We start from the raw sequence: 26,238 nt of genomic DNA, 5'->3' as shown, positions 1-26,238 counted from the left end.
TTTTAATAAATTTGTAAACGAAACGGGTTTATATTTTAACTAATTTTAACGATTAAATAATCGGTATAAACAAACGTCCATATAAATTTCCTTTTTAATATTTTAAAAATTGCGTATTTTATATATAAATTTAACAAAACTTGTATATTTTTAAATTTTATTTTATATTTATTATAAATAAGCTAAAACAATAAAACTAATATTATTATTTTACATATTTAATATTAAAATCTAATATATATTAATATTACTTTATAAAACCGTATATTAATAAATATATTAATTATTAAGTATTAATATAAAATATTAAATTTATTATATATTTATATAAATAAAAAAATAACGAATAATAATTTACAAAGTTTTTCTATACGTGGACGTTAATAAAATTATATATATATTATTATTTATATATAAATTTTTAAATAGGGCGTTAAAAATAATATTATTATTATTTAGTTTAATTCTTATTTGTATATAAGGAATAATAATAGAATTTTTACATTGTTAAAAACCCTGATTTTGGGCTTTATAACGATATATTTTATATATTTTTACCATTTTTATTTAATTAAATATTCGTCACAAATAAGTATACAGTTAAAAAATTGTATCGCCGTTACGTATACAGTGCATGCTTAATGCAGTTACAGTCCGCATATTGTGTAATTCCGTCACACGCGGCGATAATCGACAAATTGTCCTTAGATTAAAACGGGCGCGATCTTTTCGGCCGATTTAATTGGTCGAAAAGCCATGTGGCTGAAAGGTACATGGAGCGCCCGGTCCACCATTGCGAAGCAAGGGTGGTCTAGTCTGAGCATGAGACTAGTTGGACCTATAGGTATAAGCAAAGCCACGAATTAAGCCACGGCCACGCGGCTTAATTGGTGGAGCTCCGATTCAGGGATGAGCCCTGAGACTAAGCCCACGCATAACCGTACAATAGCATGAGGGGAAATCTTTTGCCTGCTCCCCTGCTCCCCTGGCCAATAACAAATATGCGATATATTTATATTATTACATATATAAATATAAAAGTTGCACGAGTAAGTGAACTAATTATATAATTTGGCAAATTAAAATCATTATTAAATATTTTAAAAATAAAGCATAAATGCGATTAATATTATTCTTTAATTTTGTTAGCTTTATTATATTTGGCGTTTAAAAAACAGGTTTTAAAACTGTTACTAATAATTATATTATAAATATATAAATATATATATATATATATATATATATATATATATATATATATATATATATATATAGTAATAAGAATACTAAATATAAATAAATACTTTTTATAAACGGGGGAATTTGAATTTAATATACGTATTGCACAATATATAAAGCCCGCTTACTTCCAAAATAATAAACAGATTTTCTTTGCACCAATCCAGTCAACCTTACATATTCACACTATTTTACAATTCAATATTTATATTCAAACGTTATTCACAAAAATCAATTTTCAAAATGCACTTTTCTACCATTTTTCTCACTGCGGCAATTTGCGTTGTTGGCGCTGCTGCCGCTCCAACCCCAAATAACGCCGCCCTCGATGTGACTCGAATTGGCCAACTTGAGGCGCGAAGCTCTTCAAAAGCACCTACGGAAGAGGAACTAAAGAAAATGACTAAAGAAGAACGTCAAAAGCTTATAGCCGAACAGCAGCAAAGGTTGAAAATACTCGACAAAGAGATAGCCCGAACTCAAGAGGCTGCGAGAAGGGCCAAGGGGAAGGCGCACGCCGAGACGCAGGGTACGCAGGGTACGCAGGGTACGCAGGGTACGCAATTTGGTTGGTAAATGGCTATAATTGGTACTTTTTAATCCCCATACCCCTGGTATTCTCGGTTGGTGGTTAGTTAGGAAGCTTGATTTCTGGGATGAAAAATTGTCAAAACTCATCTCAGTGACGGGAAAGGAGAGCAATAGCTGGATATGTATTTAGCGTCCATTCGTTTTCAAAAAGATTCACTCTCCTTAGTCGCATATTTTATGGACCCGCAACGCATATATCGTCGTGAGGCTGGATTTAGTTAACTATTCACGGGGGCTGAATTAAAGGAAACGGGTGCGTTTCTCACCTATAGGTGTGGCACCAGCTTATGTAGGTATGCCTGAAGTCCAGAGGTCCGGGCGAAAGTCTTTTGGATATTGTACAAACCAAACTTCCTCGTTCATTCCAACCAGGGATTTACATTATAGACCAGTAGTCTCTGTCTTGTTACAAAAACGAGCGGGTTTAATATCTGGTTAACCGATATAAAACGCAGATACTTTGTACAGCTTTTTAAAGTACTAGAAAGACAAGCCGTTGGACCACCTGGAAATCAGAGGTAGTAGCGGCAATAATGCCTAGAATCTACGTATTGGCCCAGTTTTTACAAGTCAGGGGGAGAGCAGATGTGGAATTGGCAATAATGTAAGCCAAACCGCCGAAAAGGGTCAAATATGGTTTCGGCCATGCTTGGATTCAGCTGCCCAGCTCCGACGGAAAAACGTACAAGAGTTCCGGTCACAATGACAAAAAGCAAGGCCCTGTTCTCGGCTCGGTGATACTGGATTTTGAGGTAGACGTGATGTTTTCTACGCTTTGTATAGCACATCTGCCATTAGTCTCAAACTCAACTATAGCAAGGGTCCAGGTGAGCTGTGGAATAATATCTTCTCTTGAGCCCGAGCTATTTTTCCGGAGGAAGAAGCTATAGAGAGGAGAATGGAAGACACGCAGGAGGCTGTCTGCTATGAGATAGATAACATCCGACAAATTGTGGCGGCTCAGCAGGAGCTTATATTACAAGTTGCACTCGAAAAAAGAAGCATACATACCAGGCAGATACCTATCCAAAATAATTACCTAGGCACTTTTTGAACGACTTGATCCCTTTGTTTCGAGAGCTTGCAGCTCGGGCCCTACTAGACGCTTCTTGGCGGCCATGTCCTTAAGAGTTGCGTTACTGCAGCCCTGTCTCTTGGCATGCTGTTGGTCAAGCCTGTGTTCTCGAATTAGAAATGTGACTTCAGCTGCGTGGACCTTAGTCCATAACGGAAAAGCCCCGGTTCGTGATGCCTCAGGAACCCCTTTTAAGCTGCATCTGGATATCCTCGTCTTGAACCCGCGAATGGCCCTGGATCCATTGCAATTTTAGCATACACTTGGCAGCTATAAGCAAGACATGGATCGCTGCAGACCTCGGCGCAGAGAGGAAAATAAAAGATAAACAAAAGCATCTCTAAGCCAAACTCCTCCCGTATCGGTTAATTCGCCCGATTTCCATATCTGTCTAAAAGAAGGCGTCTGCGTGAATGGTCGCCTTATTCAAAAGCCTCAAAGGATCACATGGAAGACGCGCATACCAATTTTCATACCAATTCTTCAACTTTCACTCTTGGCGTGGCCACCATGGTCGGGGGGCCATCTTCCTCTCGACGTGAAAGTCGACTTCGTGTTCCCGCGCGATAACGAGACGTACGAGCCACCTCAATTGAGAGGTTGTTTCTCTATCGTCTTTGGAATTCAGAACCTGAACGCCATCTGGCCAATCCATATTGAGATTCATATCAATACTTCGAATCAAGCGACCTACTAGCGCATAGTTCATCACCCGAGCATGAAGGAGGCATTTACACAAAACCCAGCACATACTTCTTACATCCCTTCGTCCTTCATATCCCCTCCGACCGCAAAAAAACGGGAGTTTCGCAATCAACTAAATTTTGATGATCGACGATATATGCTTCGCCAACGACACTCGTCTTTCTGATCAAACTCAATGTCGGAACGCATGGAGTACTGACCAGTACACACCCTGTGGCCGTTGGGGTCCTCCGAGCATCTTGTTCACCTGGCTGCCTATAATCAGGTCCCCGACTCTGGAGCAATTATCAAATGATGCCCGGTACCTAGTAAAGATACCGCGGCTACGTTTTCTTTCCCGAATTTAAACAGTTGGGGTTCAACCAATGCCCCGCATGTTTGAGCTAAACGTTACGGTCGTCGATTGCGGCTATAGGCTAGTCGCCAATGTCTCCAATCGGATTTTGTCCCGTATGTTGTGCTCCAAAGCCATTTGGCAGGCCGGTGAATGTCCAACCAGCAAGAGTCGTCGCCATATTTCAGGCTGCGGAACAGGTTGGAGACTATCAGCTATGGTCTTGCTTGCCTTGAATGTCTTGTAGTTATTTAGCCCGGAGCAATCCGTCGTCACCTACTAGTCCTGGCCTCTGTGAAAGGAAAAAGAAAAAAAAAACTGAAAATGTTTTCATGACTTTAGGTACACACATGTCAAGTCATCTGCACCACTAAACAATTTGGTTTGAACATGATCGCCGACACTCCTCGCGGCATCTATTTATTTCACTTCAACTGCCTTTTTGGGAGGTTTTGTTTCTCCCTTTTTGTCAACTTGCTAGATTCACATTCGATGAACTAATCTGGTTTAAACTCTGTATTACTCGACAACTTTCCAAGAGAAGCCTACTGTCTTCAAATAACAAACGTTCGACGGTTATCAACGTGATCAGTTGCTTCGACTCTGATTTAATTCATACTACACGCCATCCTGCGAACGAGGTGGGCAACACAATGCAACCAAGTAAAAGGTTTCCAACTTCAGGGCCTGCTAGGCATCAGTATGCGCCCCTATCATGAGAAGCACCATATGCACGGGATGTTGTCTTCCTAACTAGCCGTCTCGATTGCTCTTGATATCAGTGTGGGGACATCCAAAACAAGGGTTATATGCAGTGTTATAGAAAGTGGGCGCATTCGCTGGCCAAGGCATGCATTCTATCCTCTGGCGCTGCAGTGAACCGGCAGTAATGAATTTTATGGCCTGTCGACCAGATGTTGTGGGCTCTTAGAATGGGGAGCCTAAATGATAGAAAACCCCCCTGTTATATAATGTAAACGTTCATTCACGTCGGAAAAAGCGTAAAGACGAGGTAACAACTTTTGGCTACCTTAGCAGAACGATTGAATATATTATATATAATGAAAAGAAGATTTTTTTTTTGGCAGCTTTGGAATTTGCTTCCACCTCCGTCGAACTAAAGATGAACCCAGCAAGTGCAAGAAGCGCACTGAAAGGAAAGACAGAGAGCCAGAGGCTGAAAAAAAAACAGAATATGTGCTAAATGGTACGGGTTTGCGCCCAATCTATTGATTTCCCCGTGCATTCTTAAAAGTCAAAATGACTTCTTGATCATAGATTCTGTGATCCCCTTGATCTTTGAACCCCGAGTGGGCCCTATCCCTATGTGCAATTGTATCTTTAACGGTACCTCTGACATAGTTACACTCGCCACAAATGTATTTTTTGTCTACAAGCTTCCACCGAGGGTCGGCGAGATAATCCACCGCCTTGGGATCGTTGAGAGTCACTATTTCCCTATCCACCTCGGCTCTGGGGCTGCCGTCGGAAGTAGGGCGGGCTTGGACTGTATAATGATCTATCGCTGTTGGTAGCACAATTGCAACAAGGGCGAGCAATTGTATAACTTGAGAAGTTTTGAAGAATTGCATTATGGTGCTGGAAGTTTATTAATATTAAAAGTAGAGAAGAAAGGTAAATTGTTATGCCCGTGCCCAGTAAGCAGGAAAATAGATAGAGGGACATGAATAAAAGAAAAGATTCTAAAACAAAAAGCACATACATTTTGGAGTAAACTCATAAGGTACATATAAATCTTTGATTTATTCAAGCTGACGATTTGGTCGTAAAGACTTGCATTGAGCCAGACAGCCACATCGTATTTTTTGTGTTGCAGGTCCACTTAAAAAAAAAATAAAAAAATAAAAATAAAAAGCATATCGAGTCTGATCTTCACATAAGACGCTCGACTCGGTGTAAGATTACAAAAATAGCAAAGTGCATCATTAATCCCATGTACCTGTTCTCTTGTCCGCATCGGACACACTTATAAATAGCTCTTGTAATTTAAGATCACTCTTTACAATGATATAACCTCGGGCATTGCCGAATGTTAGAATAACCGGAGGACTCACAAACAGGAAGACCCTAAGTTCAAATGCCCTGGACAAAATCTTGGGCCTTCCAAGTCTGGCCATGCAAATAATTTATTCCGTCTCTCGATGCGTTGCGTCAACTGAATTCTTTCCGTAGAGCTCGTCGTATAAGTTGACATTTCAAACTTTTCTGAGTCATGCAGAGCCGGTGGGATCTCCTATACCTCAGCATTTGTGTGTGTTTGTGATGTTTTGCAAGCACTTGTAAATAATTGTCAGCAAGGAAGATGGACTGTGGCTGTCAAAATATCGTGTCAGTCCACAGCGTTAGTTTATCAAGATAATTCTCCCTGATAAAGGGGTATACCCGACATCTTTTTTTTCCCCAGCTGAGCAATGGTACCTCGAAAGAGTCAAGTCTAGATGCCGATGACAGTGGCAAGATGTTCAAAACCAAGCGAGAAATTGTAAGCGGCAAGTTGAGTAACTGAGCCGAGGCTTAATATTATTTTATATGGTATCTCTAAATTTGAAACGTAAAAGAAAAAAAAACATCTAAACAGCAGAATCTTCACCATTCGACGCGGTCATCGCTCACCAACCGCACGTCGAACCTCTCCTCGCCCCGCCAAACCTTTCCACTGTCGTTTTGCCTGGCGACCGCAGTCCGCAGATCAGCAATCATCTCCAACGGACCGCTCGCGTAGACGGTGGTCGAGCCGGCCGCGACGGCGCCAACGAACCCGTCGACGATGGCGTCCATCTTTGGCCTGCGGACCGCGGGGTTCTCGACATCGCCCGACCTGTGCACCGCAACGTTGGCCTCCTCCTCGACCTCCTCGCCCGACGAGATGGAATTCGTCGACGACCCAGATACGGTCGTCACCTCGTTCCTCGCTGCCGACTCCTCCTTGCTACCCGCAGCGGTGGCGGCGACCTTGCTGGACCTCGTCTTGGCGTCGCGCGTCACGTAGATGTCGATGTGCAGGTTGTGCGTCTCGCTGGCGGCGCGCAGCTCGGCCAGCTCGGGCGCCACCCACTCCATGTCGCGCGCGTGCCGGATCGCCCAGACGAACTCGATCTTGCGGCCGGGCACGGGCGCGTTGCGGACAATCTCAAGCAGAGGAGGGAGCACAAAGGTCACGCCGGTGCCGCCGGCCACGCAGAGGACGTTGGCGTCGGATCGAAGGCTGTGCATGATGGATTGGCCGTAGGGGCCCGTCAGGATCACCGAGACGGTCGGGGCTGGGGTTTTGCTGTGGTTCTGGCTGCTGCTGCTGCTCGCTGCCGTCTTCTCGCCAGCGGCAGAGTCTGCTACCGCAACCCCGGCGGCGAGCTTCTGTGCCGCCAGGAGGGCCAGCTTCCTCGTCTCGCCGGCCTTGGCGCGCATGACGTACGAGTGCCTGGATCCGGTCTTGCCGCCGGCGGCGCCGGGCATGGCGGGCGGGGCGAGCGGGGTCATTGGGTGGCTCTGCCAGATGCTCAGCTCGGGGAAGGTGAGGAAGAAGTGCTGGCCGATTTCCCAGGCCTGGTGGGGGTGGTCAAAGTCGAGGCGGACGACGTCGCCGCTCTCGGGGTCCTCAAACATCTGCACCGAGGCCTTGGCGGATCCGAAGCCGAGCGTGCCGTCCTCGAGGTAGTTGTAGTGCAGCAGACCGGTGCGCACGAACCTCGCGGCGCGGTCAACGAACCAGAGCAGGATGCCGGGGACGAGGAAGCACATGAGCCCCTCCCAGTGGGCGATGGCGCCACCGATGTAGACCATAGCGAGGACGTAGTGCGCCTTGCGGAAGAACTCGTAGCCAAAGGCCCTGATGGCCCACTTTGTGCTCAGAAGGACCAGGATGGTCAAGAGTGCCATGGCCACGACTCCCCAGATCATGTAGGTCTGGGTGATCCACTCGATGCCTACTTTGGGCTGGGGTTGGTAGAGGCGGATCTCGATGATGCACCAACCAATGGTGTGGAGGGCGGATTGCGCAAACATGATGTAGCCCAGAAAGCGGTGCATGAACATGAAGGATTGGTACGGCACGCCGGTCAGGATGGAGAGGATCGACTCGCGACTTGCCAGCATGACGGACATGGGAGTCAGAGCGTAGGCGAAAACACCAACGCGGTTGGACCAAGGGCCGAGGCTGGATCGGAAGTTGTAAACACCCGGCATGTTCTTGACGGGCGTGATCCATGAAGCGTAGTACATGCCAGAGAAGCTAAATATGGTGAGGTAGATGATGACAATGGCCAGGACGGCCAACTGCAGGCGGGTGGTGTGGCCAAACAACCACCTCAGAGACTCTGGCAGGAGCCAGCGCCTCGACGCAGAGGCTATCGAGTTGCGCAACCTGGTGATGGCGGATTGTGCAGGCGCCTGTCCGTCCTCGACTCTCGAAGACGAAGCTACATCGGTCGGGGCCGGCGCCGAGGGGAAAACCTTGCGCATAAAGGCCCAGACCAGCAGGATGCCGAGGATCAGAGCCCACATGATGCCGGTGTACAGCATGCTGGTGGAGTGGCTTTCGTAGACGAGGTCGAGGTACTCACAGCTGCCCGCGTCGTTGGTGCAGGGCACAACGCGATCTGCGTAGCCCCAATAGCTGACTACATTGGTGGCATTGCTAAAATCCTGAATGTGTCGCGCCGACAGCGCTGATGACTTTTGGGAAGTCATGCTTGCTGTGTGTGTGTGTCTATAAGGAGAGAGGGAGGTAAAAAAAAAAAGAGAGACAAGGAAAATAAGATCGAATCCTCCCGCGGCGAGTGACGCACGCAATGGACGACTTTATCGGACGGCCTGTGGCCAGTCCCCTCTTATATGGCAACCTGCAGGAGGTAGATGCGCGGCATACGCACGTGGCGGATTAGGTAGTATGCCTTGCTTCCGATCGGGTCGGGTTGCAATACCGGTGGCTGCCGTTGCTTCCGGGACGGAGAGATGATGGGGTTTGATTTAGATGGTCTGCCCTTTGGATAAATTGATCAAATTGTCTTGGAGGATGTCTTGTTGAATATGGTTTGCTTCCGTTGACTAGTTTGGACCAAATCTGAAAGGACAGCAAAAACGACTGCACTAATGCGATGTTATCTTGGTCGTCCTTTGTTTTGGTTCTGAGGAGCTGCTCGAGTCGGTCGTGGCCTTTTTCTTGTCTTTAAAGTTGTGTGTTTCTTGCTTTTCGTGTTCGTTGCACACTGACCAGGAATCAGGGGCGCCGAGACCTTTAGACCAATGCTAATATGCTCACCGTTCCCCACGTTAAGTTGAACAAAAGGAATTCTGCTCGCGAATGAGCAGTATAGCGGATACAATTGGTGATATACCAAGAGTTCAAGACTTGGGACATGCGTTCAAGATAAGAGGATTTGATGTTGTACTTTCCCAACTATGGAAGATAGATTTTTGTTCTCACTAGGAAAAGGGTCCAGAATTATCCAAATCGCCTCTTGCTTTCTCTTGGCAAATAGACTAAAAGCGTGAGATCGATCCACCATTGATAGGTTGAGCACATATGAGCATGTTTTTTTTTCTCCTTTCTCCATTTTTTGATCTTTTTGGGAGGGTGGTAAGCGGGGCGGGGAACGTGCAACGTGGTACCCGAGATCCCAAGGGTTTGGCGGGGATTGTTATACTACTACGTATGTACTGGTTAGCGGCTTAACCTACCCGTGCGAGTATAGCTCCGACAATGTGTGGCGATGATCTCGGCCCGCGCAGAAATCCTTATTAGGTGAAGAGCTTTCCGACCGGGATTTTCCTGGTCCAGGTATGTTCGCGAGGCTTAGGTGAGTGCTATAGTAGAGCTTGTAGATTCAGAGAAAACAAGAATTTCACCGAAAATTGTCGGGGATCTAGTTGGAGGAGCTGTGTCATGTAAAGAAAAGATGAGATGGGTGATTCAGTGTTTTTTTCGCGAGAAATTGTTTATTCGTACATACTTTGTTGGCCAATATCCATCTAGTAAGTTGGTCTACTGTACGTATGTGGTACCTAATTCTTTCATCTGCTACTATTCTACTTATTGTAAACATGTTACTATATTCCTTATCTTAGCGCGATTGCCACGGTGCCTCCCGTTCAACCCACAAGGTGAGCGAATTTGAGGTCAGACAGGCCATCTGGGGCGAGCTATAAGGCTTGGCAAGGCCCTTAGCACGTATAATTGCTGATAAACTTGCTCAATTTCCTTGGTGTGATTGCATGCCATGATGGGTCCCCACCGACACCCCGGAACCCCCTCATAATGGAGCAGAAATGGAGCCGCCCCGGCCGCCCGCCGCCGGGAATGGTGGACTAATGCGAACATTTTGTTTGGTTCGACTGACTTTGCGCAAACGTCGATTATTGAAAAGCCTTTAGGGCCGGAATATTCGCTGCTACCTTTGCGGTTCGGTTTCCATCTGGCGATCTGGATTTTTGTCTGTTTCGTCATTGGCAATTGGCAAGAACCTTGAAAATAGTTGAGACGGAATCGAGCAGACCACATTGTCGATTCTCATCAAAAGGTGCATCAACATTTTCCAGACTGCTTTCCTGGTAACACCCGACGGATCAAATCCAGTCAGGCTTTTGCGCCAAGTTTAAACTTTTCAGTTCATCTGTTCTATCCCTCCAACAAAACTCAACCCAAAAACAACCAGTCAAAATGTCGCACCATAGCAGCAGTAGCGACAGTGACATGTCGGAATGCAAAATGACGGTAAGTTGTGATCACCAGATACCATAGGCAAAAACCCCTCAACTAATCCCAATTCCTCCTTCACCCCCGCACTCTAGATGATGTTCAACACCTACACCATCGACGCCTGCTTCCTGACCGAGGACTGGCACATCACCAACAACGGCATGTTCGCCGCGACCTGCATCGGCGTCATGCTGCTGGTGGTGCTGCTCGAGTTCACCCGAAGGCTGGGCAAGGAGTACGACGAGTTCCTGGCACGGCAGTTCCAGCGCCAAGCCGCGGCCGTGGGCTCCGCGCGCCAGACGGCCCGGGACCGGGACCCGGAGGGCCGCGTGGTGCTTCCGAACCCTTGCGCGCCGCCGCCGCCGCCGATCCCGAGCGAGTACGTGACGTTCCGCGCGACGGCGCTGCAGCAGTTCATCCGCGCCCTGCTGCACGCCCTGACCTTTGGCCTCGCCTACATCGTCATGCTGATCGCCATGTACTACAACGTCATCCTGTTGGTCATGATCGTCCTCGGCGCTGGCATCGGCAAGTTCTTTTGCGACTGGATGACCAGGACCCTGCTAGTCGATGGCGTCCCCGGGGTTGAGGTCAGTGCGCCTGGCGCCGCCAAAGAAGGCGCGAGTGCAAAGGGCGTCGAAGAGCCGAGTGTTTGCTGTGGGTGATGAAGAGCGTTTTTTGATGTGTTTGTTTTTGCGCGATGGTGCTTGGGTGTTTCGGGGGTAGCAAATAATAATATCTTATTCCTTACTTTGCCCGGTTATCGTTTTGGTTTTCCCCATCCCGATTAATCCAACCACATGATCCACTGTTCTGGGCCGCATGCGCCAGGTCGAGCAAAGCCGGAGTACCGGTGTCCGCGCTGTTGCAACCCGGGTGGAAGAGTGGGACGGTTTTTTTTTTTTTTAACTGACTGATAGTGGCCAAGACGGACGACGGGCCGCCGAACATGTTCCGAAAACGGCATTTCTCGACGGGAGTTTGGAAGGGATCTTGGCTTCCTAGGCCAATGTGCACAAATATGGCACATACAGGCAAAGACAACGAAGGCGCATCCCGAAAGTCAGGAGCAGGCGAAGATCGGCGTTTGCCAACTATTGAGCATACAGGAGTAGTGGGCGTCGTGGAAAGCAGGAGAATGGAAGGAAGCAATGAACCTTGAATACACAACCGACACAACAGTATCCGGCCTGGAACTCTGCCGACCAAAAAGTCGTCAAATTCGCGTCCCCGCACCGCGAAAAAAAAGAGTCCAATACCCATCAGATCACGCCTCCTGACCAAAATCATAGCTATTTCCAAACCCGCGCCGCAAATACTCACCTAATACCTCCTCCCTGCCCACCCAATCCACCGGAACATCCAACTCCCCACTGACATGCTCGATCCTTCCCTTGACATCCTCCCCGAGCCTCAGCCTCATGGGGTTGCGATACCAAGGCGCAAAGTGTATAAACGCGAGCATGACCCTGACCTCGTCGGCACTCAGATTAGGCATACCCGCGTGCCAGAGCCTCAAATCCCTGACGACGATGCTGCCCTTTTTGACGACGGGCTGACACGGTCCCCTCTCCTCTTTGCGCGCATCCAGCAGGCGCTGCTTTATCCGACCGCTGGCGCGTTCTCCGTGCGCGCCCTCCTGCGCCGACAGGTTCGAGAGGTGATGCGTGCCGAGCCACAACTCGGTCGAGCCGTTGCGCGGCGTCATGGTGACGAGCGGCACGTTGACGACCAGCGCAAAGGGGTGGTGCGGGTGGTCAAAGTCGGCGTCTGAGTGAACGGGCTGGCGCTGAGGAGGAGAGTCGGGCGATGAAGGGGGCATGGCTGAGTTGGCGGAGCAAAAGGTCCATTTCGGGCGGGGGCCGAGGATGGATGAGGTTATTTGTGTGGCAATCTTGTCTGTTATTCGTGTTAGTAATTACAGTCGCATTACTAAAGCTGTGCCCTACTTCAATGTCGGATGGACATGACAAGAGTAGTATCTCAACGTACTCGTAAAGATGCTGGGGAAAAAGTACTCAGCCACCGGCGGCGGATCCTGTTGCAAGTTGCCCTGATTATAGTTGAAGGGGCCATCCTCGCCGAGAGATTGCAAGTAGCGGGCGTCGGGGACCATCTTTGCGTTGAGAGCGTCCAGATCCGCATGCGGCACGGCGTCCTCGACTACGACAAGGCCGTCGGCATGCAGGTGACGAACGGCCAGTTCGAGGTTGCGTGATGATAGGATGTTGTTTTTGATCTCGACCGCCGATGGTTTGATCACGACGGGCTCAGTGGTTGGCTTCTGGGAAATTGTTGCCATGGTTCGGCGACAGCTGGTCTGAGTAAGGGCAAGGGGGTGTTGGCGGAACAGAAGCCGCGCAGCTCTGACTTGGTGTGAGAATGCCATAGCAGGTCCTTTGTTCGTACCGTTTTTTTGATGAGATATCCGGCTGTGAAAGAAGAAACTAATCCCTCAGTGTTGTTGCGGCGCAATTTAAATAATTTTGCATGTAAGTGAGGCATCGCGTAGTGACCTCATCTCCAAACCCGAGCTCGGCTTTGAATGCGGAGGTTGCCTGTAGACAGGAACCGGGAGCGGGGATACCGCATTAGGCAAAGCCAAACCCGAGCTCGGAAATCCTTGACTCGCATGATACTCAACTGCACTGGGGCCGACCAAGTTTAGCTGCGTCACACAGCAGTTTATTGCCCAGTAGTCTTTCCCCATGCAAGCTGCAAGTCCACCACAAGCCGCTGGACAGGCCATCCGATGGTACGTTTGCAGGCCATGAGCCTACGAACAAGCTCCTGCTGCGTAGCTTCGTCACGAATGAAGGGCCCACCTATATGAATTGACGCGTTAGCCATGCTCGTGGTGAAATTCGCAGACAAACAACCATCATAAATCGGGCAAGGCTTACAAAACGCAATAGGACCGAAGCAATTCACCACTACAGGAGGCGAGTTTACAGTGAATGCAATGCCGCAGATTTCAAGAGCGCAATTTTCCAGAATTGCTTCCCGTGGGCTACTTTGACCAATCCTATGAGAAATATCTAGGAGCGAATCAAGGTCTAAAATTTGTTCCGTCGTTGGTGCATGGATGCAGAGCATGGCAATGCAAACAAGCCGGTAGTGACATGCAGATGCTGTAGCGCCAAGTACTACATTATCAGTATTTGCGCGTCAAACTTGCTAGCATCCGTTGGGCTTTTCCCCAACTGTGATAACTGGAGAAGAAGGATTTAAGAAAATAGAAAGACCCTACCGTGACAATCCTGCAGCATCCAGACAGCGGGCAAAGCTAGCCCCAAACCACGCTCTTCACGTGCAAACGGTGCAAACCGGCTAGGAAGAGCTGAGCACCAGTCGCGGAGCAAGCCGAACAAAAAGTTCCAGGCATCAGGTGCCACTGTCTCGCGCCCGAAGCATTCATTGATGATTCTTCCCAGAATGAGCGACACGGCGTTCAAGTAGCCGTGGTCACCGTCTGCATCATCACCACGCAAAACAAACAGCTCGACCTGATCCAGCCCCATCTTGAGCGGGCATTTCTGGAACAGACTGAAAGTAATGTCTTCTCTCAGATAGTTCCAGAACCCCGCACCGCGCAAGCCTCCACGCCCGCTGAGGTCACCCTCCCGGAGGAGCGGGGTGCGAGAGACGGCAAGCGAGTACGCGCCCCGGAGATGGCGGTTTGGATCAGTTTCCTCACTCAGGATCTCGTACGAACGCAGGAGACATATGGAAGCCAGCGTGATCCCGTCGCCGTCGCCGTCGCAGTCACTGTCGCCATCACCACATGCCGCATTGTCGTCCTTCAATTTGATCAGCAGCAGCCGGACGCACTGGTCATGATAATACTCGGCTGCCGCCCGTGCTGAAGGTGCCGTCGTCTGGCTGATCTGGATTCCGGCCAAGGCAATCACGGCAGCAAATGGGAGTGGACTGCGGAGGGCCAGTTCAGGTAGGAGGGTAGCAAAGTGCCGGGAACCATCACTCAGGTCATACCAAGGGGCGATAGAGGTGATGTAGTGGTGAAAATACCTGGCTATCGTAGGGTTGATAAGGGCCTGGCGGGGATTTGACGGCAATGGAAATATGTCTTCTGTGTTGGTTGGCTGCGGATGCACTGGGAGGGATGGAGGTGTGGCGGTGCGATCACAATAGCGGCTTGCTTTGGAGCAGCGCTGACAGATAGGAAGCGTTTCATCACCTGAGGGAGGGCACACATGTAAGATACCAATCGCAGCAACTTTTTCTAACAGAGGAATACAACACTAAAAAGCTGACACACATTTGATCTTGCGGACGCGGCAGGTGTTGCTACAACGTGTATCAGCATTTGGATAACAATTACGACGTCAAGTTGCCGCACCATGCTGCTTGGTTAAAGATGCGAGGCATCTGTCTGAACTTTAAGAGCGATGCTCTTCAATTAAGTTAGAAAGAATATGCGATAAGACAGAAGACTCGTCACTCGGACGCGGTTACATCGAATCGGTCGGCCGGATTGTGGGCGTTTGGCGGCTGTGAGCCTTCCGTTTGACCACCATCAATATATGATGCTCCCGAGTCTCTGTGCCGATGTCGGCTATTTTCTCCATGCGAGCGAGAGAAGGCATTGATTGAGCTTGAGAAGAAATGGAATCCCGCTAAAGCCAATTTCCCAGACCCCTATTTTACGTAAGTTCTCGCTAGCGGTAGTGCTGGAACCTTGGGAGCCCCACCAGAACCCAAATTCAACCAATCATTTCGCTTTTGTACACTGAGGCAGAGATGAAACGGTCACAGTCCAGTAATCTTGTTAAAGGTGCTTGTCGTAGCAAGCAATTCCTGGGGCCTTCAGACCAGGCACTCCTTCCCTGGCACTACCACGTAGCTAGGCCCAGGCTCCTCAGCCATCATGCTTCCCGCTCTTGATTGCGGCAATCGTGTCGTGTCCGCCACCCCGTGCTCTGTCCGTCGCTAAAGCAGATACAGATACGGTGCTGGGTTTTGCCTTTTTATCCCCCCTTTCCTTCCCCCATAATGACAATCATTCGTCGACGCCGACACAACCAAAACACCTACCACTCAAATCATCGAACCCGCAATAGTTGCGCTACGGGAATTTACAGCCCTACCTCAGCCACAATCACATTCTCTATCGCTCCCGTCTCTTTTGCCTCGAAAATGATCGAGTCCAGTAGCAAAGGGCTTCTGGCGCCGGAAGTACATGCGCACGACGACGATGACATGTCCGAGACGGAGGCTTGCATTGATCGGAGAAATCGGCACCCGATTCCAGCTGTGCCACCTTCATCCTTGCCCGTGTACATGACCATTCACCGGTATGTGATTGCTTGTCTAGACCTCTGGACCCGGTTTTTTTTTTCCGACGGCCCTTCTCCCTTTGAATCTATTCTAGAACATGCCAGGGCTGACTGATTCATTTGCTGGCATCGGCTAGAGTGAGGAGATTAGTAGCTGCCGCTGTCGGTATGTGACTGTAGAAACATCTACACACCTTAGCACCGTTTGGTTTTAGACACCTACAGGCTTCCTGTAGATCTTGTTGCTAATTTCGTCACAGATGAACCATATTCGCTTGAACAACTCAAAGACCACAGGGTAAACAAGGAGATAGTCCGCCCCCTTGTCGATCGTCTTTATACTCCAAGCGACATCTCCGTAGGTATGTTTGATATCGCCACGTGATGACCCTGCGTCCTACAAGGCTTGCTTTCTTTGTCCACTAACAAATGAACAGTCTACTGCCTGCTCGCCAACCGTGTCCAGTTCCTTCGTGAACAGTCGAGCACAGTTCACCAGACTGTCACCATAGCTCGTGCCACTCTTTGCGAGCTTGCTGCCACCCTCATCCTCCGCCGTCTCCATGAGGAGCACACCAGCGAGGATGGCCTACTACTCCTCTCTCATGTACTCGTCGAGGGCTTCGATCCCTTTCAGGGTGCTCCAGACTCTGTCCAGCTGGACACGGCTGCTCGACAGTGGCGACTGCAGGAGCGTGAGGGTCATGAACGGAAGCTAACCGCCTTGGAGCTGGCCATCATCTCGGAAAGCAAAACTTTCATCAGCTCACCTGCCTGCCAACGTGTTGTTAATGCCGTCTACGAGGGTCAGGTCATCTATACGCCTCTTTCAGTCATGGACATCCTACCAGATCATTACCGTCACCATCCAATCTCACTGTACGACCCACGCAAAGCTCCAATATTAAACCACTACCGCCTGATTGTCCCGCGGTGGCGCAACGCCGTCGAGATGTGCCAGTTTCTGATACTTCTGGGTCTATACGTACTCACCATGATGTACCGAAACGACGAGGGTACTGAGCTTTTTGAGCTCATGTTCAGCATCTACACGGCCGGCTGGGTGTTGTCCGAGTTGGCGGCTATTGCTGAACACGGCTGGGAGGTTCACTCACAATCTCTCTGGTCTTTCCTCGATCTGACATTTATCTTTATCTACGGCGCGTATGTAATCGCCCGTATATTTGACATATATGCGGGCCGCTTTCCTCTTGGTCAGGGCCTGCATATCCTCTGCATCGCCGCGCCCGTGCTCCTTACCAGATTGGCTTTTACACTATTGCCAAACAACATCGTCTTCATCAGCGTGCGCGCTGCCATGAGCGACTTTATGATGCTCACCTTCCTGGCCACGTGGTGTTTCGTCGGCTTCCTCCTGGCGCTGCAGTGGCTGATCGATAGCGATGACAACTCCAACACTACGATTATCACGCCTCGTTGGTCTATCATAGCCAAGTGGATGCTGTGGATTTGGTTCGGTCTGGATGGAACCGGCTTCGACGAGGCAGGAAATTTCCATTCGGTCTTTGGTCCCGCGCTCATGGTCGCCTTTGCCTTCTTGGGCAACACGCTGTTCCTGACCCTCACCATCGCGGTCCTTACGAACACCTTTTCACGCATCATCGCCGACGCGACAGGCGAGGTTGCCTTCCGTCGCACCGTATTGACATTTGAGGGCGTCAAAAGCGACGCCATCTTCGCCTACCCACCGCCTACCAACATCATCGCCCTCGTGGTACTCCTGCCGCTGAAGCTGCTTGTATCCCCGGCCGTGTTTCACACCGTCAACGTTTCTCTCGTGCGTGCCCTCAATGCACCTGCACTGCTGCTCATAAGTTTGTACGAGCGCCGGCGGTCTTGGAGCGGAGGAGTGTTGGGTCGCCGCCGACGCGGCAAGAACCCCTTCCTAAACTGGCATTTTACAGGCTTTTCACCCTACGACAACGTCCAGGCTGTGTTTAAAACGTCAGTGCCGGACGAGATGGGCGACGCTATCGAGAGGTTGGATCCTTTGGAAAAGGCTCCTCGGACGCCGATTGAGCCAGTTGCGGTGGACGCTGATATAAGATTCCGCCGATAACCCCCTCTGATTGGCGGCAGAGTGGGCGGGAGGAATGGCTACAGTGCACGTGAATATGGGGAGTATTTTGGGCACCGTGAATCATTACAGTACCATGCAATTGTAGCAAGCGTTAGGGGCTTCTGTGGCTGATAGAGTAGATCTGTGTGGGATTTGACTAGATTAGCGCTATAATTGGGTTCACAGTTACAATTTGTGATATTTTCTGCGTGCAGATTGTAACTATAGATTGGCTCGTACAATTCTTTACACGAGTTTCAGGGGATACTACTCTGTCGTGTTTTGCTCCGGTGCTTCCGGTGTTCTGCGCAGGGTCATTGTAGGGTGATACGCGGTACGCAGTGAGTATCCAAAGAACATGACTTGATCTTGCTCAACTTGCGTCACCAAACCGGTTATTTGATAAATTGTATGCTATTGATGCCAAATCCATATCTCGTATTTTCGCAGCGAGACTCCATTTGAAATGTGCAGAAAAACCTGCCTGGGGGTTAGCTTGGAAGGAAAAAAAAAAAAAAAAAGGAAAAAAGACGGGAAAAGCTACCCATTATGTCAGCATTGAAACCAACACACGGCCCTTGCCTGGACTGCGGGCGTGTCAGCGTCAGGCGATCTTTCCACTGGACTTGATTCAATCAATGGGAAATAAATAGCCCAGGCCAGGTGGCGCGTCACGTCAACGTGGAGCCAAAGCTTCTGAAACAAAAGCATCTCAGTGGACATGTATTTTCTTCTTTGTTTCTGCATGCCTTCTTGCTCTCTGGAAAGAACTAACAAAAAAAAAAAAAACCGCTCACTATCCTCACATTCTTTTTCTGTGACGATCTGGGTTCGATAAAAGCCCTAGGCGTTTTGCTTCTGTTACGCCTTGCATTGCGGTGATACACTATATTTTCTTCGCCCGTCTGGTCAAGGCAAATAATCCGATCTTTGGCTTTTGTTTCCCCCCATTTTTCTTTTTTCTTGTTCCAAACTAGGATATTGCATTTTTTTATTTTTTTTTTACGATGGAGGCCACGAAGCATGTCCGGCGTCGCCGGTATCTTAACGAACCCGACGCAATTGACAGGTGAGAGAGGCAGGAATATTGATGCACCAAAAAAAACCAAGGCGCAGACCGACATTTTTTTCACGAATGCATAGCTGACAGAGCTTCAATACCCAAGGACACGATGGGAGGCGATTCCAAAAACGGCCCCGGTGCGCAAAGGGAACAATCCCGTCCTCAAAGGATGGATCCTTGCGGTCTGCGCATTTTTGTATGTTTCTTCAGTCTCGACCATGATGCGGATGTCAGATCTTATAGTCATGAACTATCCTGCTGACAAACTGCAGAATGGAAAACCTGCGCTTCTTGCGAGAGATGGCATGGCACAACGCCGGTTTTGGCTCCCTTCGCAATTTGCGCCGCATCTTTGAGGATTACGAGCCGCTGTTTGAGCCCACAGTAATACCACTGCCGGATGCGGCGGGGAATGAAATGACCAACGGCAATGACGTACCAGTCGAATTTGCACCACAGGAACCACCAACTTCACCAAAAGAAAAGGCTGCCCGCTATTACTCCGCCGCAGACTATCGCGCCCTGTTCCTCTCGGGCGAACTGACACCAACCGACGTCGCAAATGCCATTTTACCCCTAATCCGGCGCGACACGTCACCTCCAGGCCGGCACTCGGTCGCATGGTTTAATGTCAGGGTGGATTTTGTCCTGCGAGCCGCCGAGGAGTCCACACGCCGATACCAAAACAAGCAATCGCTCGGCCCTCTGGACGGCGTCCCCACGGCTATCAAGGATGAGTACGAGATGGATGGCTATATAACCTCTCATGGCTCCCGCAATGACTACACCAGCAAGGACGTGGACCCGGAGACGGGGCTCAACACCAACTGGTGTGTGCGCAAGCTGGAGGAGGCGGGCTGCGTGGTGCTGGGCAAGCTGTCCATGCATGAATTCGGCCTTGACACCACAGGCAACAACCCCGTTTTCGGCACGCCTTTGAACCCACACAATCAGGGGTACTACACGGGCGGCAGCTCTTCAGGGTGTGGTTATGCTGTGGCGGCGGGGCTGGTGCCCTTCGCCATGGGCAGTGACGGCGGCGGTAGCATCCGCATCCCGTCGGCGCTCTGCGGTATCGTCGGTCTCAAGCCCACCCACGGCCGCCTGTCATGCCTCCCGACCCAGAACCACTGCAACACGTGCTCGGTGCTGGGCCCGCTGGCCGCCGACGTCCGGACCCTAGCGACCGCCTACTCGGTCGTCGGTCAACCACACCCCACCTCGCTCTTCCCGCCACTCCCTCCCGCCCCGGCCCTCCTACGCTCACCCTCCCCAGCCTCCCCGTCGGCCAAAACCCTCGCCGTCCCGAGCCAGTGGTTCTCCCGTGCCGACCCCTCCGTCCAGACGCTCTGCCGCTCGCTGATCCAGCGCCTCGTCGACCAGCGCGGCTACCGCGTCGTCCCCGTCGACCTCCCGATGCTGAGAGAGGGGCAGATCGCGCACGCCATCGTCGTGCTGACGGACGCCTCGACGCTCCTCCCCGACACAAAGGGCCTGACGCCCGGCAACCGCATCCTGCTCGCGCTCGGCCGCACCACGACCGCCGTCGACGTCCTCCTCGCGCACAAGCTCCGCCGCATGCTGGTGGCGCTCCTCGCGCGCCTGTGGCGGGACACGCTGGGCCCCGACGCGCTGATCCTGACCCCCACGACGGCCTGCGCCGGCTGGCCCGTCAGGGATCCCGCCGCGGAGCTCAAGTACGGACTGAACGATGGGGACACGACCCTCGCCAGCATGGAGTACGTCTGGATGGCCAACTTCTGCGGCCTGCCGGCCGTGAGCGTGCCGGCTGGATTTGTGGTGCCCGAGGGATCGGTCGGTGCGGGTAGGCCCGTTGCGGACGGGGAGGAGGTCGAGGGTAAGGTCCCGGTTGGCTTGATGGCGATGGGCGAGTGGGCGAACGAAGATGGGCTGTTGAGGTTTGCCGTCGACGCGGAGGAGGTCGGGGAAGGGTTGAAGACTCGGCCTGGGATTTGGGAGGATGTTTTTGAGCTGGCGAGGAGTGCCAAGCAGAATGGAGGACGGGAGGTTGTGGCTTAGGGTGGTGTATGTGGGGGGGGGGGGGGGGGGGGGGGGGGGTGGACGGGTTTATTTGTCCCGAAGTTGGAAGATTGGAATTGGAAATACCCTGTGCGGGTGAGAAGAGCAATTATAGAAGGAATTAAAAAGAAGACGAACGCATTTTATTCGTTTTGTTGCGATGCTAACGGTATTACATCCTGATCAAAAGCAATCCCAACACCTCTAGGCGCTCCCTTTAGCATTTCTGGATTCTATAAAAATTTTCCTATGTAAAGACACCTACCTGGCAAACTCAAGCCTTGCCCGCCACAGGAAACTTCTTTTCTAACCATGATGCTATATAACCACCAAGCTCCTCGGGCCTCTCCATGGGAATCCAGTGCCCACAGTCCTGCACGACGTGCTTCTCCAGATCCGGCAGCAACCCCGCCTTGACGGAACCCTCAATCAGCTCGTGTCGGCAGACGGCATCGCCCGTGGACCCAACAAACAAGACGGGCAAGTCGGCACGCAGCACCTCCTGCCCGACCTGCCTCCCACCCTTGGCCAACATGCCCATCTTGCCCGCGACGTAGTACTGCACCGGCGCGTCGAACCCATCCCTCTGGAAGCGGTCGACGAACTGACGCCTGCGCTTCTCCGTCTGCGCAAACGGCTTGAGCGGCACTTTGCCACTGTCCCGGTGCGTGCCCTCGACGAAGGCGCGAAACGCCCCGGGCTCGCAAAAGATCTCGCGCATCCAGTCGGGCGCGTCGCCGTGGATGGCGTGGTAGACGCGGTCGAGATTGGCGCCCATGAGCGCGGGGGCGTCGGGGGCCGTCAGCAGCTCCCAGTACGCAAACTGGGAGTAGCCAAAGGTCTTTTGGAACAGGGCGGCGGAGGCGGCCATGTCGCGCTCCCCGGTCGGGTCGGGCGGCATGTAGGCGACGGACACCAGGACGAGGCCGACGGCGCGGGCGCGGTGGTACCAGTAGAAGCTCTGCGCCAGGAACGAGCCCCAGTCGTGGCCGACGACGACGACCTGCTGCGTCACGTGCTCGGCGTCGAGGACCTCGGCCAGCTCGTCGGCCATGGCCGGGAAGGAGTAGGCGGATGGGTCGGTCGGCTTGGAGCTGCCGCCGTAGCCGAGCTTGTCGGGGACGACGACGTTGTAGGACGCCGTCGACGGGTTGGAGAGGACGTGCGCCACCACCTCGTCCCACATGAATGCGTGGTCTGGGAATCCGTGGATGAATAGGAGGGTCGGGGACGATGGGTTGATGTTGGGGGTCGTGTAGTAGGCGTAGTCGAACCCGCGCTTGGTTTTGATGGTTTTCTGGGTGAAATCCTCCATTGTCGCGGTTTCTTTGATTTTTGTGTTTCTCAAAAAGAATGTATTACGCTTAGGTTGAGAAAGAATTAAATCGTCTTTTTGCGCCTGTCGAGACTCAAAATGTGATTTTTATTTTATTTTATTTTATTTTTTTATATTCTCGGTCGTTAAACAAACAAACGCATGTGAGTGAGACCCAAAACGTCCCCAGTTAGTGCGCAAATCCCAGCGGATTTCGATATCGGGAGCGCCTAGAATTTGTACTTATAGAGCGCGCCAAGAATTCGGGACGATCGGGAGTATGGCATCGGCTCAAGAGATGGGTGACGGTTGGCCCCGCCCGGCGGCATTTGGCTGAACATGAGAACCAGGGCAGAGGTGGGCGTGGTGGATTGCACGGCGTGGGGTTAATTTGATATGCTGCTGCCTGCCACATTGGACCTGGATTCTGTCGCGGGTAGTCGGACTGACACGTCGCTAATAACCTTTTTCAGAAATTATCCCGAAACTATCGAGAACTGGAAATAAGAGTCTAGAACCTCGCGCAACGGCACTTGATACTAACATCACTCTAATGCCTCGTCACTCATGGCAGCGGGAGGGAGGAACCAAGTGGCTCAAACATGGCCATTTTCCAAATTTTGATCTTGGTGATACCTCGGGATATCCTAATTACCTTACCACAGATACCAAAGCTACAAGCTACAAGGTGAGGTGCATGGGGATTGCGCCTGTCAAGGTTCATGTCGCCAAACCCCCACCACGTCCAAACCCCGCTCCCCGGCCCGTGACTGCGATCAGTAACTCAAAACTAGACTAGACGAGATCTAGACTTAACTACAGATGAAGATTGTCCCAAAGTTGGCCAAGGGTTTGCTTGCAGGCGCCTTGGGAATTGTGTATGTATCGCGCAATTCCGTGATGGCAGCAAACTTGGCGTCATTGATAAGGGGAGCAAGGCAAGTGTGTCAGTCACAACTCATGTAATTTCTGCTTACTGTAATTTAAATCATCTGCACTGCCGAATTACTTAATGCTCATTTGTTGCCACGACCTGAACATCTGCGACGTGTGTCTGACAGGTAAGATTTGGTGTCTTCCTCGAATTGGGCGGGGATTTTCGTCAGTGTCGCCATCGGTCTATAGACCTCGGGTTAGGGTGGTGCTGAAGCTGACCACTATAGCTTTGTGCGCCACTACCTATCTTATCCAACGACGATCCCGGCTCAAATGATGTCATGGCTTCCATGATGGGCAACGGCAGGGGTGATTGAGAGCAGGAAGGTCAAAGTGAGAGCAGGAATATCAAAGTGAGATCACATAACGGACATGATTGTTGCTCTGGCATCGTCTTGCATTGATTTTAATTTTCATTATTTGTGATTGAAATTTTCCCCAGTGTTCAAAGTCCAAATTCCAAGACCAGAACCCATCAACGCCACCGACACAAATGCTCCTCCCCGATCCATTCAACCCCCCACCTCCTCAACCGCGCCTGATACGGTTCCGGCTGGGTTTGGGGAGGAGGACGCGGTGGCGGCGGTGGCGGGTGGAGCAAACTCTCGACTGGCGCAATCGTCGGCATCGTCATTGGCATCTCAGTCCTTGCCGTCATCACGCTGGCGGTCGTCGGCGCCAGGTTGGGTTGGTGGTGCCGGCCACGCCGCCGGAAGGAGGCCGATGAAAGTGACTCAGTCTCCAAGGACGACATGGTCAACCCCACGTCCGAACCCGAGGATGCTCCCGACGTGGCTTCCAAGGACTGGAGGAGGAAGTTCACGTGGGGGAGGGGGGATGGAAATGAAGTCGTGGCCGAGCCTAGGGCTGCTCACGTTGCAGTTGACCAACAAACACCCGTCATATGCTCATCTTCGGTCGACCCGCGGAGATTGTGAAAACGAGAAAACTTAAGTTCCCATCAGCGCCAGCCTTTGGCAACATGTAGTAGTTTACAAAGAGCGTCCCGACACATTTGAGGATCAGACCAAGAACTGAGGAAGATAGGGAGCCGCCAAATGCCTCGCAAGGCGACCATGGTCACGGCGAGGATGGTGCTGAGGACTCGGGGGGACCATGGACATAGTCGCTGTAGGCTTCATACCTAGACTTATGATACAGTGTAAGCTTGAAATACTACGTCGCAGCTGACGCCATATTTATAATGCACGTTCCAAATGCTGTATCATATGAGCTAGGCTATTAGAAATGGTTGACAGTCAGTCGTCAAGAAAACCGGACAAAGAGCATTTACAACCATCTCTGAAGATTGCACAACAAGATGCAGAATCTGCCACATCTTTCGTTTGCTGGCCGACATTATGCACAAAAGGCCTGGATTTGGGACAGTCACAACAATACCATGTCAGAATGGGCAATTGCATAATTGCACCTTCAGTCTGCTTTTAACACAAGCAAGCTAGAAAGGTTTCCAATTACCGTGTTAATACATCCTAGCAATCCGAGTACAAAGTTCCTACACTTCCGAATCCGGTCCTTCCTGGAATTCAGAGGGGTGCCCTCTCGAATCAGCTTTCCTCTGGAAAAATGTTCATTCTCCTCCTAAACAATCTCTGCCTTTCGGCCAGCGGAACATCGGTAGAGCTCATGCGCTTAAACCCTCGATCCAAACACGCTTGCATCTCTGGAGAAATAAGAACTGGTGAACCATTTGCCTCGACAAGGCCCAGCTCCGCAAGTCGCATTAGCTGTAGCATATCTTCATCTGGATCTTCCTCTGGTTCTAGAGGATATGGATTGAGCTTAGAGAAATTATGCAGGCTCATGTGGTGGGGAAAATGCATTATGGCGATTAGGCGTCCTTGTCCGACCATTCCTTTGAAAAGATCGTGTCCCTCGGCAAGTGCGGCCCAGTGTTCGTGGCTTTCAAATCCCCATTGCTGGATCAAAGTACCAACGATGGCCGATGCTTCGTAACCTATAACCATACCAATGCAGTTAGATTTCGAATTGCGCCATGCTTCGGTCCTCATCATTCCTTCCGAGAACTCAAATAGAACATGTATTTCCTCATCAAGGTCGGCTCCCAAGGTGAGGAAAAGTTTCAATATATCCACGGAGGTCTGCAATTCGATGGGATTACAATACTGAAGCTCTGTCAAGGTCCAGCATTTAGACTCCAGAAAGAACTTGAGCGGTGTTTCAAGCACTTCTTCTCCCGGATAGGTCCAGGGTTGCCGGTATTTCTTTCTGGCTGTCGGAGAGTAACCCCACTCCACAAGGCATTCGACGGGTCCGAATCGGTCGTATCTTAGAGGGAAATGATCCAAAGCGTAATACAGAAAATCCGATTTTGTATCGTCGTCGAGGTCCCGGGTTTTGGCCATGTCGAATAGTAACTCATATGGCATTTCCCAAGCCCACCTAAGTTTTGCTATGACAAACACGCTGTATCTGAGGAACTCGTGCTGGCGCCCAACAGAAGCATGAAGGAGGGCGGTATTAGAGTCCTCAGATGGCCGTACATATCTTGTATGATCATAAAGATAACCATAGCCAGAAAGTTTCTCGCAGAGTTGTAAAAGGCTCTTGAAATCACTTTTTAGCCGTGTCTTTCCTTCTTCCAAAACGTCCTTCCAAATGCACAACAGTGCACGAAAAATATGAGACATGCCATTACACTGAAATGCGGCGACCTCAAATGGTAAAGACGAAGATATTCTGAAAAGCGTGCAAGAAGCCAGGTAACCCGTCAGGATTTCTAAGTCTGGCTTAGTGTGCACGTCCTCGTTCGTAAACCCCAGGAGAGCACGTCCTGTCCCAGTGTCAATCAGAAAGTCTCGTGCGG

The 26,238-nt window shown here is 50.6% G+C and overlaps 8 protein-coding genes across 8 annotated transcripts; 5 read left to right on the top strand and 3 right to left on the bottom strand.

Moving 5' to 3' along the window:
* Window positions 1-1,482: 1,482 nt before the first annotated feature.
* Window positions 1,483-1,815, top strand: PgNI_09151 (uncharacterized protein; the record flags this gene model as incomplete). The annotated part of the gene is made up of 1 exon (XM_031129139.1): window positions 1,483-1,815. One exon carries the CDS (start codon window positions 1,483-1,485, stop codon window positions 1,813-1,815), a length of 333 nt encoding a protein of 110 aa, XP_030977405.1.
* Window positions 1,816-6,551: 4,736 nt separating this feature from the next.
* PgNI_09150 (uncharacterized protein) lies at window positions 6,552-8,651 on the bottom strand (the record flags this gene model as incomplete). The annotated part of the gene is made up of 1 exon (XM_031129138.1): window positions 6,552-8,651. The coding sequence occupies one exon, from the start codon at window positions 8,649-8,651 to the stop codon at window positions 6,552-6,554; it is 2,100 nt and encodes a 699-aa protein (XP_030977956.1).
* Window positions 8,652-10,620: 1,969 nt separating this feature from the next.
* Window positions 10,621-11,324, top strand: PgNI_09149 (uncharacterized protein; the record flags this gene model as incomplete). The annotated part of the gene is made up of 2 exons (XM_031129137.1): window positions 10,621-10,674; window positions 10,752-11,324. 2 exons carry the CDS (start codon window positions 10,621-10,623, stop codon window positions 11,322-11,324), a joined length of 627 nt encoding a protein of 208 aa, XP_030977560.1.
* Window positions 11,325-11,926: 602 nt separating this feature from the next.
* PgNI_09148 (uncharacterized protein) lies at window positions 11,927-15,236 on the bottom strand (the record flags this gene model as incomplete). The annotated part of the gene is made up of 5 exons (XM_031129136.1): window positions 14,939-15,236; window positions 13,910-14,857; window positions 13,440-13,484; window positions 12,652-13,056; window positions 11,927-12,558 (listed from the first exon to the last, which is right to left on the bottom strand). Exons 2-5 carry the CDS (start codon window positions 14,178-14,180, stop codon window positions 11,927-11,929), a joined length of 1,353 nt encoding a protein of 450 aa, XP_030977561.1. The 5' UTR covers window positions 14,181-14,857; window positions 14,939-15,236.
* A 278-nt stretch (window positions 15,237-15,514) lies between these two features.
* PgNI_09147 (uncharacterized protein) lies at window positions 15,515-18,335 on the top strand. Its single transcript, XM_031129135.1, has 4 exons — window positions 15,515-15,974; window positions 16,094-16,122; window positions 16,217-16,318; window positions 16,394-18,335. Exons 1-4 carry the CDS (start codon window positions 15,673-15,675, stop codon window positions 18,034-18,036), a joined length of 2,076 nt encoding a protein of 691 aa, XP_030977562.1. The 5' UTR covers window positions 15,515-15,672; the 3' UTR covers window positions 18,037-18,335.
* A 459-nt stretch (window positions 18,336-18,794) lies between these two features.
* PgNI_09146 (uncharacterized protein) lies at window positions 18,795-21,144 on the top strand. The gene is made up of 3 exons (XM_031129134.1): window positions 18,795-19,105; window positions 19,203-19,295; window positions 19,372-21,144. The coding sequence occupies exons 1-3, from the start codon at window positions 19,044-19,046 to the stop codon at window positions 21,137-21,139; spliced, it is 1,923 nt and encodes a 640-aa protein (XP_030977436.1). The 5' UTR covers window positions 18,795-19,043; the 3' UTR covers window positions 21,140-21,144.
* A 269-nt stretch (window positions 21,145-21,413) lies between these two features.
* Window positions 21,414-22,454, bottom strand: PgNI_09145 (uncharacterized protein; the record flags this gene model as incomplete). Its single annotated transcript, XM_031129133.1, has 1 exon — window positions 21,414-22,454. The coding sequence occupies one exon, from the start codon at window positions 22,452-22,454 to the stop codon at window positions 21,414-21,416; it is 1,041 nt and encodes a 346-aa protein (XP_030977911.1).
* Window positions 22,455-23,671: 1,217 nt separating this feature from the next.
* PgNI_09144 (uncharacterized protein) lies at window positions 23,672-24,328 on the top strand (the record flags this gene model as incomplete). The annotated part of the gene is made up of 2 exons (XM_031129132.1): window positions 23,672-23,699; window positions 23,958-24,328. The coding sequence occupies 2 exons, from the start codon at window positions 23,672-23,674 to the stop codon at window positions 24,326-24,328; spliced, it is 399 nt and encodes a 132-aa protein (XP_030977901.1).
* Between the last annotated feature and the right edge of the window lie 1,910 nt (window positions 24,329-26,238).

Source organism: Pyricularia grisea, assembly GCF_004355905.1.
Source record: "Pyricularia grisea strain NI907 chromosome Unknown Pyricularia_grisea_NI907_Scaffold_7, whole genome shotgun sequence".
Taxonomy (NCBI): Eukaryota; Fungi; Ascomycota; class Sordariomycetes; order Magnaporthales; family Pyriculariaceae; genus Pyricularia; species Pyricularia grisea.
Note: the sequence above shows the minus strand (reverse complement) of the source record. Positions and strands in the feature narration are given on the sequence as shown.

Bases quoted from the DNA above. Each gene is read 5' to 3' on its own strand.
- PgNI_09147 (XM_031129135.1), top strand. From the start codon at position 15,673: ATGACAATCATTCGTCGACGCCGACACAACCAAAACACCTACCACTCA. The intron at 15,975-16,093 runs GTATGTGATTGC...GGCATCGGCTAG, and splicing joins GTGTACATGACCATTCACCG to AGTGAGGAGATTAGTAGCTG. The intron at 16,123-16,216 runs GTATGTGACTGT...ATTTCGTCACAG, and splicing joins ATTAGTAGCTGCCGCTGTCG to ATGAACCATATTCGCTTGAA.
- PgNI_09146 (XM_031129134.1), top strand. From the start codon at position 19,044: ATGGAGGCCACGAAGCATGTCCGGCGTCGCCGGTATCTTAACGAACCC. The intron at 19,106-19,202 runs GTGAGAGAGGCA...TCAATACCCAAG, and splicing joins GAACCCGACGCAATTGACAG to GACACGATGGGAGGCGATTC. The intron at 19,296-19,371 runs GTATGTTTCTTC...GACAAACTGCAG, and splicing joins CTTGCGGTCTGCGCATTTTT to AATGGAAAACCTGCGCTTCT.